This window comes from Rattus rattus, chromosome 6 (genome assembly GCF_011064425.1).
Source record: "Rattus rattus isolate New Zealand chromosome 6, Rrattus_CSIRO_v1, whole genome shotgun sequence".
In the NCBI taxonomy this organism is placed as follows: domain Eukaryota; kingdom Metazoa; phylum Chordata; class Mammalia; order Rodentia; family Muridae; genus Rattus; species Rattus rattus.
The window spans coordinates 23,564,447-23,577,395 of NC_046159.1; the positions used below are offsets into that span (position 1 = coordinate 23,564,447).

A 12,949-nucleotide genomic window follows, 5' to 3' on the forward strand; every position below is an offset into this window, starting at 1 on the left:
CACTACATATGACGTTGAAAATGTCATTTTTTCATGATAAATGTTTGTAATTATAAATATACTTAATTAAAAAATAAATTGTGTAAAAGACTGCAATATTCAGTAAGTTTGTAGATGTTCAGCTTAGTATTGAATTGAATTAAATATCATTGTCTTTATGTTAGTGGTTGTCATATTTATGTTGTTATGATTTTTCATAGTATTTGAGCTTATTTATATTAGTTATATTTATATAGGATCCTCATAGTTTATGCATGGGTTTAGTTTTTATGATATATGTTCCTGAGGACCAGAGAACTACACCACTGAGTCTTTTTCCTTATCAAATACTTTTATGCATTCCATGTCAGTGAGCAGAATTATAGCAACAAAAAGGATTGGTCACAGTACAGCTTGCTTTCCATTTCTTTATTAATAACACTTTAGGTCATGTCATATTTGAACACAATGCACTATGATCACATAAGTTCCCCTACTAGAGTTTCATCTCCCTCCACTTGCTCCAACTCTCCTCTCAGTCAGTCCCCTCTCCTCCTCTCATGCCCCCCTCCTTTGTTTTCTTTTTAAAGCATTTTTTTGAAGGCCTCATACAGGCAGTCACAACTGCCGTGTGGTCCCGATGACCGTATTTCTTTATTAAAAAATCCAAGTGAAATGAACTTACTTGACTTGGCTATAAGAAAATTATTCTTAAACTCAACGAAAAGGAAGTGTATAATATTTGAATATTAGCATGCCAAATGAAAAGACATCATTTTTTTCATAAAGACCTTAAAACTTCAACCAGAAGCTTATAAAATCGAGATAAAATGGTTAAACCACAGGTAGTGGCACATATATTTAATCTCAGCACTTGGGAATCGGAGACAAGCAGATCTCTGTGAATTCTAGACTTGCCTTCCTTCTATAGCCATTTCCAGGGCAGCTAGGGCTAAATAATGAGACCCTGTCCCAAACAAGCAGACAAAACAAAGAACCAAAGAAGCAACATCAAATCAATAACAATATTGTTTATTTAATACCCTTGAAATTCTCCCATATCTATTCAGTGGTCACATTCACAAACATGGCTTCTGCAGGTTCAGTAGAGTGCCAGCAAACAAAGGATAGCGTGAAGATGTAGCTGTGGTCATCCGTGCACGGACTGGGCTCTTGTCCATTTAGCTGGCTGTCATGTCAAGGTTTCTTAAATGCCAACCTAACCCATAAGTACAAAAAGGTCATTTCTGTCTTCACACAGAAGCATGCATCATATTATACCATGCATGTCCAAACTCATTTGTATGACAATACAGACTACCTTCGCTGAGCAGAGAATTAAGTGCAAAGAAATTTGAGCCTTGGTGTGTGTGGAAATCACTTTGTTCCGTGGTGGGACAGTGAGATAAGGAACGACATTTAAAAAGGTCAGACATAGTGGCGCCACCTGTGAGCCTAGAGTTCATGAGGCTGGGACAGGAGGATTGCTCTGAGTGTGAAACCAGCCTGTCCACATTGTGAGTGTGAAGCTAGCCTAGACTACAGTCTAACACTCTGCCTCAAACAAAACAAAGCAAAACAAAACAAACAAAAAAAACCAAGAAAAGAAAATGATGCCATTCCAAAAGGCCACACCCCTGTGATCCTGCAGCAGCAGTCTCACGGTGGTTGCTGGGTAAGAAGGCTCTGTCACATCAGGAATGTTAATGTACTTTGAGGCTATGGGTCATTTTTTTTTTCAGAATCCCTGTCTATAATGTAGTTCAGATTGTATTTCTACCTATACAGAAATGTATTCAGTCATTGATACAAACATTTTATTTGAGCAGGATCATGCTAACATTTGTGGACGATTGCTCTCTTTAGAGTCACACCAGAGGTTTGCCAGCCATTGGGCTGTCAGTTGACATTAGCTTTATTTTTATCTATTTACTTTTTGGCCCCAAGTAACAGTGTGGAATGACAGCGTCTGACAAAGGTCTTAATATTTGTGACTTTACTTGTATGGGCAGGATGTGCACAGGTTCACAGGTGGAATGAGAGGATTTATAAAGCTCTCTGTCACTTCACTGTCACTCCAATGGGGGTCAGTGGGTTGTTCTCTCGAGGCTGTTGTGCGTCTTCTAGCAGCAGTGGTTTAAATGGCCGCTTTCAGTTCTCACTGGTAATGTGTCCTGGTGCTGTTTTAAATGTTTGCTAGTCTGGTTTATATGAAGCAAGATCTCATTACGAAGTAGTTTTCCATTCATTCTATTTATCGGTTTATTTTTATTAGTTGTGTCAGTACTTGCTAGTGCGGGTGTGTGCATGTGGGTGCACATGTGTGTGGAAACCCAAGTGTCTTCCCTGCGACTCTCTCCATCACAAAGTGTTTTGAGGCACTGATTCTGAAGTTCATTGATTTGGCTAGGGCTGGAAACTAATGAGTCTCAGGGACAGGCCTGTCTCCACCAGTGCTGGTCTCATGGCTTTTTAACATGGTTCTGGGATATGAATTTAAGGATGTCCTCTCGCTGTGTGGCAGGCACATTACCTACTGAGTCATCTCTCCAGTGCCTTCAGATTTTTATTTCAATTTATTTTGTGAAAAAAGTCTTTATGTAGCTTTGCTCAACTGTTCCTTAGAGACTGTGCACACATGTGCGCGTATGTAGAATGTACATAGATATGCATTAACACTAATCACTGTTCGTGCACTGTAGAAACTTTAAGAACTTCATGCATATGTGCACACACATATAATTCCATATATTTTGTGGATATTAACACTTCACAGTGTGAGTATTTTTCTTTCTTTTCATTATAGAGTTGGTGTTAAACTCAGAACCTGGTACAAACTAAATAAACACTCTGCCCACAAGCGACACCCAGCCCAACACTTTATACTTTATAAACTTTCCAAGAGTTCTATTTTTGCTCTTTGTCTCATTAAAACTTATGTAAAACTCTATTCCTTAATTACTTAAATAAAAAAGCAGAAAAGTGTACCTATAAATTCATCTTACCATCTTTAAAAAATGTAAAACTTAATTTTTTTCTAGCCTTTTCACCTTGTAAGCTTTTATAACTTTGGTTGAACTTTTTTCATGGAAGACAATTGGTAAAATGTGACTCCAAACATGTCTGCTGAAGCATAGTATAAATCTGTATGATGTGTTCATTCGAGTGGAAGCCTGTTTCCTCAAGGTGTACCTGTCATCTCTGCCTCCATGGTCTGTATGTATGATACCCTTTCCCTGGAGTGGTTTATGTTTCAACCGTGATTAAAGTTTAACTTAAATACCACATCTTCTTATTTGCTCCCTAAACCTTTTAGATGGATTTTCTGTCATTTGTAGTGTCTTGTACAATCTTTGTCATAGCATAAATTATACATAGGTTTTTAACTGCCTGACAGGATCCCTGTAACATTTCAAAGTATTTACTTATCCTGCTTCTCCTTAGCCTTGTGGATGTTCTTGATAAGCAGATACACAAATACACACACACACACACACACACACACACACACACACACTCACACACGCAAGTGCATGTGCACACACATCTTAGCAACGGTTGAGTCATATTTACAAATAGTTGATCTATATCTGAACACAGATACATATTTATAAATATGTACATATGTACATCCATCTGGAAACATACATTTATATGCATTCTTTTCTTTCTAATACAAGGGGTTGCCTATCTTAAGAGGAGGGTGCCTGTTTTGAATCATGATGAGTAAATTCTCACTCACCTCAGTGGGTTATAAATTATCATTTTCCTTTTCACTGTGCCTCTGAACGGCCCCCTTTTTATTCCAGAAATAGGAAGATATTTAGACAAAGATGTTAGTCCATCAGCATTAAAATCATACGAATCATTGGAATTTTCTGGAAGGAAGAAGGTAATTACTGGGAATATATGCCGGCCCTGGCCTCAAGTGTCTGAGAAGCTCTTTTTTTTTATATAGGTCATATAAAAACAAAGCACTTCTGTAAATAAATACATAGTAAATCCAAGAGAGCTGTCATCACAGGACCTTAAGTTCCCAGCAAAAAATTATAGTGAGGCAGGAATCCTGCATCCCTTGCTCTACATTCCAGATAACACCTTGAGGACAAAACAAACAATAAGAAATTAAAGACGTCTGAGACAGATACAGCTGTCTATCAAAGTAGAAAAGCATAGAAGCTTTGGATTCAGGCATAACCAGGTTAGCTCAGCGTCTTGGTAGTCCTGATAATTATAGACAGTTATATAACTTCTACATCTGGAAAATAAAGATTATACTTTTCCAATGAATTCTTAAATTTTACCAAAGTATGGTTATTATAAAGCCAATAGAATAGGGAGTCCTGAATAAATATCATATGCAAAAAATCATGGCATTACAATTTTTAAATGGTGATAATATTTGTTCCCCACCAGGCCAATTGCACTGTACATGAGTACAGGACAGTACCGTACATGTAATTAATAGACATTAAACAATATAGCAGTTTTTATGCTATATAGGAAAACCAAGACTTTTCTTAGTTGTATAGAAAAATTAACATTTAAAAATATATTTATTAATTTATTTATGTATTGTGTTCATGTATGTTGTATATGTGATATGTGATTGGAAGGTAGTTTGAAGGACTCTCTTTCCACCCAAAGGTCCTGAAAATTGAACTCAGACCATCACACTCCAGTGCAAATGTCTTTACCCACACAACCATCTCTTTGACCCAAAGATGGAAAATAACTTTTCAGAAATCTATCAGTAAAATATGAAATGGCTAGTGTTACTGATTTGGTAGACGTTTTCTTCTTCTGATTGGAGAAGTACTCTTCTTTGATACCTAGCCTGTTTACATATTAACTATCATTTTCTCCAGTGAATACCTACTCAGATATGGAATGAAAGTATGAATGAAAAATTGGGACCAGCAAGATAGCTCAAAGGGTAAGACTTGAAAATCTGACTTCAACTCCTAGACTTCATATTGTTCAAGGAAAGAACCAATACCAATTGTCCTATGTATACTGTGATGGGCACACAAACACACATATAGGCACATGAGAAGTCACATACTCAGACACAAAGTAACAGAATAAATAATACGTAATAATCTTTTAAAAGAATTATAACCCATTGTGGTGCTATTGTACTACAAGAATTTCCATTTTAAAAGCCCTTGATGATGAAAAATAAAATGGAGTATTTACTGTAGTCACTAATTTTTGAGTATATGAAATAATTTGTAATGTCAAGAGATAAACAAGCCAGGTATAGCAGTATCTGAGAAGCTCTTTAAACCTATAAAATCTGGTGCCATTGGGCAGCCAAAAGGTGGGGGCTGAGAAGCCCAGCACCATTCCTTAAATACACATCTGACATAGCAGCAGCAACAGACTGAAGAACCAAGGCAAGTTCCTCTCAGAAGGTTCCTGAGGAGTGAGGACAATGAGTACTAGGCCATTTCTTCTAGAATGAAAGCTAAGGCTGGTCCTGGGGGGCAATGCCCTATGGTGTCTTATTAGATGGAATATAGGAAGCTTGACCTTTTAGACTTATAGAAAAAATATAATAAAAATAAAATTCAAGGACAGCGACTGGGAGTGGACTTCTGAAGGAAAAGACACAGGTGGGAGGATGCAAAGAAGAAGGTGAGCACAGGAGACTGGATGTCCGCACTCTTGTGCAGCACATGCGCAGTAGTGATAACATTGTGCTGCGTGCAGGATTCCTGTGAGACTATGGAAATGCCCCCACGCTTTAGTTTAGTAATGTTTATAGCGCCTCTGTGTTCTCTGTAACATCATGTTGCAGACCTCAAGTTTACACAGCCAAATCATTTTTAAAAAGAGAAGGAAAAGAAAATTTAAACAGTCATCATAACAGTCTTTTAGAAAATCGATTTCTGTTTCAGCAAAACGAGGTCCAAGTCATAGTATGCGGTTGGGTTGGTGCACCCCTTTCACTGATCAACCTCTTAGGCTACATAGACTTCTTTGTGGCTGCAATTTGCGTTCTCTAAGAATAATTTTCAGCTCACAGCTGCCTTTCTTGATGTTTTCGCTGTGAGACATTTATCCCGCCCCTCCTTTTTTTTCTTCCTGTGCACCACAAACCTCCCATTACAGAGTTTCAGAACTTTCTCAACTATTAATCGAAGTAGAATGCTCAGAGTCAATTGCGGGCACTTGTTAAAATTCCAAGGTTTAGACTTTTATACAGTTCACTGACCCGAGGATTTCAGCAAGTCCAGATCATCCGTCTTCGAATCCATCTCTTGGTACTGAACTTGATGTATCAAGACCTCTCCTCTTGAGGAAACTGACAACAGAGTTAGGGATCAGCGGGTACCCATAAAACTGTCTCCCCTTCATCCTAGCCTTTCATCAGCAATTTAAACAGACCCAGTCATTACCTACGCTGTTGTTTTCAACTAGCCTACTCTAGGAGATAGGAAATCGTCTCTACGTCATGATGTAATGACCCACTCTCCTACCAAGGAAGCCAACAATGCTCTGTGACTGACTGAAAGTGCATCGTCTTCCTTCCATTCTCACTCTAAAGCCTTTTCCTGTTCCACAGGGGTGCTCCTGTCCACCCCGAGGCTCTACTCAAACCTTTCACGCATGCGCTTGCTTAAAGTTCTTTCAAACGGACAACTTGATTCTCTATTTGACCCTCATTTCACTTGATGCAGACAACTGTGCCATCCTTTATACTTTCTTGCACTTGCTCGTGTCCTCTTTCTCTTGCTCAATTATCTGAACTCTCTTTAAAATCCCAGAAGCCCTCAATCCTCCCTTTTACTTCAGATAATCTCTTTTTTTGTCACTTTATTTCTCATTCATATTAATAGAGCACTGCATTATCAGTATTCTCCTAAACCCAAAATTCCATAAACCAAAAATATTTTATTATCCCCCTTCTCACCTTCAGATCCTAGCACGTTGTTTCATAGAATAATTCAATTCTACGTTAAGGTTATTAAGGTTGGAGAAAATTAAGTATGGGCAAACCTTCATCTTAAAACGTAAATTGTATATTCATTCTAAACTACCAGTTATGTTAATTAACTTTGCCAATTAAACCTATAGAATGCAGAGTACATTATTATAGCCAGAACTTCTCTCCCTGCTCCTTATATTCCAAGAAACTCTTCAAACCTTTTATAGACCCCTGTTTTCTAGTCATTGCATACTTGAGTAATTTGCTTATTTAGATTTTAATTATACCAAGAATGCCTTTATCCCATATGTTAGAGAGATCGTCATTTGCTCAGACCTGTAAGCCGCTGGGTCTGTCGTCGCTTCAGAGTCCACAAGAGGAAGGCAATGAGAAGGACCAATAGAATGGCTCCACAAACCAGGAGTGCAGTGAGGGTTGAATGACCTAAGCAAGGGTAAATATTTAGAAAGATGATAAAAATCTCAGCTTCTCTTTCTTTGGCCCTGAAGTAAAGTTCTAATCCTCAGGGCTCCTTCTGACCCAAAGTCTTCTAAACAGGAGGGATTCTATTTTTAATTACTACTACTACTACTACTACTACTACTACTACTACTACTACTACTACTACTACTAGTTCACCTTACATCCTGCTCACTGTCCCCTCCAGGTCATACCCTTCCACAACCATTCCCTCTTCCCTTCCCTTTCTTCTCTGAGCAGTTGGGGCCCCTCCTGGGTATCTCCCACCCTGGCATATCAAGTCACAAGAGGGATCCTAAATAACACAGTCCCATGCTTATAAATAAGCCCCACATTTATAAATTTCATGACATACCTGTGCCATGCTGTGATGCTAAAGTCATTCCTGCAGGAGAAAAGAGGGGAAAAAAACCCTTAATTTTATGGGCCATGAATGAAGCAAATATCAGTATCTTTGTGTGAGCCTCCACTGCTGCTTAAGCAAGTGAACTTCACCTTCCCACCTAAAGCTTGCAGCTCCCAGTATTTCTTCTGCACACAGATACATAGGTCATATGCCTATCTTCTGTAACAGCCACTGTGTAACAGTAAATGTTTTTCTCACCATTCCTTTAGATCAGTGCTTCACAATTTGGGGGTGTGTGTGAGTCACATATCACATATCCCACATATCAGATATTTATGTTATGACTCACAACAGTAGCAAGCTACAGTTATGAAGCAGCAACAAAATGATTTTTATGGTTGTGGGGGTGGTCGTCACAACAAGAAGAACTGCATTTAAAGGGTTGCAGCATAGGAAAGTTAGGAACCACTGCTTTAGATAGAAACATCGCGGGGTTGGGGATTTAGCTCAGTGGTAGAGCGCTTGCCTAGCAAGCCCAAGGCCCTGGGTTCGGTCCCCAGCTCCGGGGGGCGGGGAGATAGAAACATCGCAGTTGTTCTCCCTCAGACCCCCTCATTGCCAGATCAACCCTTCACACACCACACTTTAAAGCCTGGCTATCTTTGCTACCAAAGAGTCCAGCTCAATCCATGTTGGTGACACTCACTTGGGAGGCACTTCACAGAAGCATCTTCTTTGTGCCCACAGTCGCTGTGACTCCATGGTCTGGCAGGACAATCCCACAGGGAAGACTCATTCCCTCTACACTTCATTTCATTGAGCCATATGGGCCCAGTTCCTGGACCAAATGCTGCTTCTTTTAGTGCCTCCACAGCTTGACCACAGCCCAGCTGCTTACATGCAACCTGAGCATCATTAAGATCCCAGGAGTCATCACACACTGTTCCCCAGGAACCTCTATGCCAGATCTCCACACGTCCAGAACAGTCTGTATGCCCTTCCTGTAGTCTTATTTTGTCTGGAAAAAAAAGAAATCAGAGACATCTGGCTTACTCCTGAGGTGCTGAAAGGCTACAAAACAGGGAGGTTTGATTGCTTTAAAAACTATTTAATGTGCAGTGGTCACAGTGCAGAAAGTGACAGCCATACATGAGACCTCTATATTACACTCCTCTCTTCTGAGGCTCAGGGACCATCTTGGGAGAAGATGTGGGAAGATTGTAAAGTCCAGAGGTTGAGAAACACGGAGGCAAAGCAATCTTTTCTGGACATGACAGGATCACTGCATTCACAGCAGCTTTGGTAACCTGCAGAAAATCAAGCCAGTCAACATTTCAGGGTGGAGCAGGGAGGGGAGGAAGTGCCTGCTCTGACTGAGGAAGTATTGGCAGCTGACAGCTCTTGGAGGCTGGTGAGTCGGTTTTCTTTGGGGATGTGATCCCTGGTAGGTTGACCTTGTTTCAGTAGATGAACGTATATCCACGAGTATGTGGGCAGCAGACTGGTCTGAGTGGGTTGTGAAGCAAAACAATAAAGAGGACATGAAGTTGGAAGGGGAGTTACGGACCTGGATCTGTGAGGCATTGGAGGAGGAGTGGAAGGGGTTAATATAACCCAAATATACTGTATGCATGTATGAAACTCTCCAAGAATTAATAAATTATATAAAAACTAAAGCAGGCTTTAAAATACTACACTGTTCATAAAATTTCTCTTTTATAAAAGTATATGCCCTTTCATTCAAGCAGATGACAAATGGGACCACACGGAACAGAAAAACATACAACAAAGTACACCATTATCCTGGTGAAAATGAAGCCTACAGAATAAGAAACAATCTTTACCAGCTATAAGCCTGACAAGGAGCTAGTATCTGGAATACACAAAGAGCTCAGAAAACTAATGCCAATAAAACAAATGACCCAATTAAAAAACCAGAGCAAGGACAGACTGCCACCTCTGCACACCTCGGCCCACTTCCCTGGTCCAAGGGGAAACTGCACAGTGTCTTTGGACACGGATATAGCAACAGACAACCATGGGTACGAGTGGTTCTGGTCTGTGCCCAGGACAGAACTGATCCTGTCAAACAGCTCCCTGTACCCAAATCCCCTGGGGGAGAGAGCTGGACCCTCAGAAGTGTGGATACTCCTGAGAAGTCAGAGGAGAATACCCTCTGCCCACAGTCCAGACCCAAGAGGGAACCGTATAGTGCCAACTGTGCCCGCGGGGTGGAAGGACCTACACGAGCAATCAGGGGCAGGACCCTTTGATTCCTGCCCATGCCTAGAGCTGGAAGACACTCTCCGGGAGTGCTGACACACCTGAAATCAGAGCACTTGTTCTCAGGAAAGGCTGAAAGAAAACAGGAAAGCAGTTCTACAGGAGTGCTAACACAGAGGCCTACAGCAGAGCCAAGTCACTCTCAGAAACAGCAAGACAAGCAAACCCCAGAAACAACACAATGGTTAGAGGCAAGTGCAGGAACCCAAGCAACAGAAACCAAGACTACTTGATATCATCAGAGCCCAGTTCTCCCACCAAAGAAAATACTGGATATCCAAACACACCAGAAAAATCAAGATTTAGATTTAAAATCACATTTTTTGATAGTGATAGAGGACTTAAAGAAAGACATAAAGAACTCCCTTAGAGAAATGTAGGAAAACACAAGTAAACAAGTAGAAGTCCTTAGAGAGGAAACACAAAAATCCCTAAGAGAATTACAGGAGAAAACAATCAAACAGGTGAAGGACTTGAAAATGGAAATAGAAACAATAAAGAAAGCACAAAGGGCGACAACCCTGGATAAAGAAAACCAAAGGAAGAGACAAGGAGCCATAGAGACAAGCATCACCAACACAATACAAGAGATAGAAGAGAGAATCTCAGGGGCAGAAGATTCCATAGAAAACACTGATGCAACTGTCAAAGATAATGTAAAACGCAAAAAGCTCCTAGCCCAAAACATACAGGAAATCCAGGGCACAATGAGAAGATCAAACCTAAGGATAATAGGTATAGAAGAAAGTGAAGACTCCCAACTTAAAGGGCCAGTAAATGTATTCAACAAAATTATACAAGAAAACTTCCCTAATCTAAAGAAAGAGATGCCCATAAACATACAAGAAGCCTACAGTACTCCAAATAGATTGGACCAGAAGAGAAATTCCTCCTGTCACATAATAGTTAAAACACCAAATGCCCAAAACAAAGAAAGAATATTAAAAGCAGCAAGGGAAAAAGGTCAAGTGACATATAAAGGCAGACCTATAAGAATTTCACCAGACTTCTCAACAGAAACTATGAAAGCCAGAATATCCTGGACAGATGTCATATATACCCTAAGAGAACACAAATGCCAGCCCAAGTTACTGAATCCAGCAAAACTTTCAATTAACATAGATGGAGAAACCAAGATATTCCATGACAAAACCAAATTTATGCAATATCTTTCTAAAAATCCAGCCCTACAAAGGATAATAGATGGAAAACTCCAACACAAGGAGAGAACTACACCGTACAGAAAGCAAGAATATAACTTCCTCGAAATGAAACCAAAAGACAGTCAAACAAGCATAACTAAACCTCTAACAATGAAAATAACAGGAAGTGACAATCACTATTCCTTAATATCTCTCAACATCAATGGGCTCAACTCCCCAAGAAAAAGACATAGATATGTAAAGAGACTGAATATGTAAAGAGGACCCAGCATTTTGATACATGCAGGAAACACACCTCAGAGAAAAAGACAGACACTACCTCAGAGTAAATGGCTGGAAAACAACTTTCCAAGCACAATGGCCTGAAGAAACAAGTTGGAGTTGCCATTGTAATATCAAATAAAATTGACTTTCAACCTAAAGTCATTAAAAAGGACAAGGAAGGACACCTCATATTCATCAAAGGAAAAATCCAGCAAGAAGAACTCTCATAAATATCTATGCTCCAATGCAAAGGCACCTACATTCATAAAAGAAACCTTACAAAAGCTCAAAACACACATTGCACCTCACACAATAAGAGTAGGAGATTTCAACACCCCATTTTCATCAATGGACAGAAATTAAACAGAGACATAGAGAAACTAACAGAAGTTATGAACCAAATGGATTTAACAGATATTTATAGAACATTCCATCCTAAAACAAAAAGATATAACTTCTTCTCAGCACCTCATGGAACCTTCTCCAAAATTGACGGTATAATCTGTCACAAAACAGGCCTCAATAGATACAGGAAGATAGAAATAATCCCATGCATCCTATCAGATCACCATGCATTAAGACTGGTCTTCAAAAACAACAATAATGACAGAAAGCCCACCTATACATGGAAGTTGAACAATGCTCTACTCAAGGATAACCTGGTCAAGGAAGAAATAAAGAAAGAAATTAAAGACTTCTTAGAATTTTATGAAAATGAAGATACAACATTCCCAAACTTATGGGACACAATGAAAGCGGTACCAAGAGGAAAACTCATAGCTCTGAGTGCCTGCAAAAGGAAACAGGAGAGAGCATATGTCAGCAGCTTGACAGCACACCTAAAAGCTCTAGAACAAAAATAAATAAATAAACCCAAGAGGAATAGACGGCAGGAAATAATCAAACTCAGAGCTGAAATCAACCAATGAAACAAAAAGGACCATAGAAAGAATCAACAAAACCAGGAACTGGTTCTTTGAGAAAATCAACAAGATAGATAAACCCTGAGGCAGACTAACCAGAGGTCACAGAGAGTGTATCCAAATTAACAAAATCAGAAACGAAAAGGGAGACATAACAACAGAATCAGAGGGAATTCAAAATATCATCAGATCCTATTACAAAAGCCTATATTCAACAAAACTGGAAAATCTGCAGGAAATGGATAATTTCCTAGACAGATACCAGGTACCAAAGTTAAATCAGGAACAGATAAACCAGTTAAACAACCCCATAACTCCTAAAGAATTAGAAGCAGTTATTAAAAGTCTCCCAACCAAAAAGAGCCCAGGTCCAGATGGGTTCAGTGCAGAATTCTATCAGACCTTCATAGAAGACCTCATACCAATATTATCCAAACTATTCCACAAAATTGAAACAGACAGAGCACTACCGAATTCCTTCTATGAAGTCACAATTACTCTTATACCTAAACCACACAAAGACCCAAAAAAGAAAGAGAATTTCAGACCAATTTCCCTTATGAATATTGACACAAAG

General features: G+C 39.5%; 1 protein-coding gene across 1 annotated transcript in view; it reads right to left on the reverse strand.

Moving 5' to 3' along the window:
• Positions 1-1,029: 1,029 nt before the first annotated feature.
• Cd163 (CD163 molecule) overlaps positions 1,030-12,949 on the reverse strand; it is a 33,682-nt gene continuing 21,762 nt past the window's right edge. The window contains exons 12-16 of the mRNA XM_032905719.1: positions 8,446-8,757; positions 7,749-7,778; positions 7,250-7,357; positions 6,200-6,289; positions 1,030-1,198 (exon numbers count right to left, since the gene is read on the reverse strand). Coding sequence (XP_032761610.1) covers positions 1,161-1,198; positions 6,200-6,289; positions 7,250-7,357; positions 7,749-7,778; positions 8,446-8,757 — 578 coding nt within the window. The 3' untranslated portion in view covers positions 1,030-1,160. The remainder of the gene's footprint in view (positions 1,199-6,199; positions 6,290-7,249; positions 7,358-7,748; positions 7,779-8,445; positions 8,758-12,949) is intronic.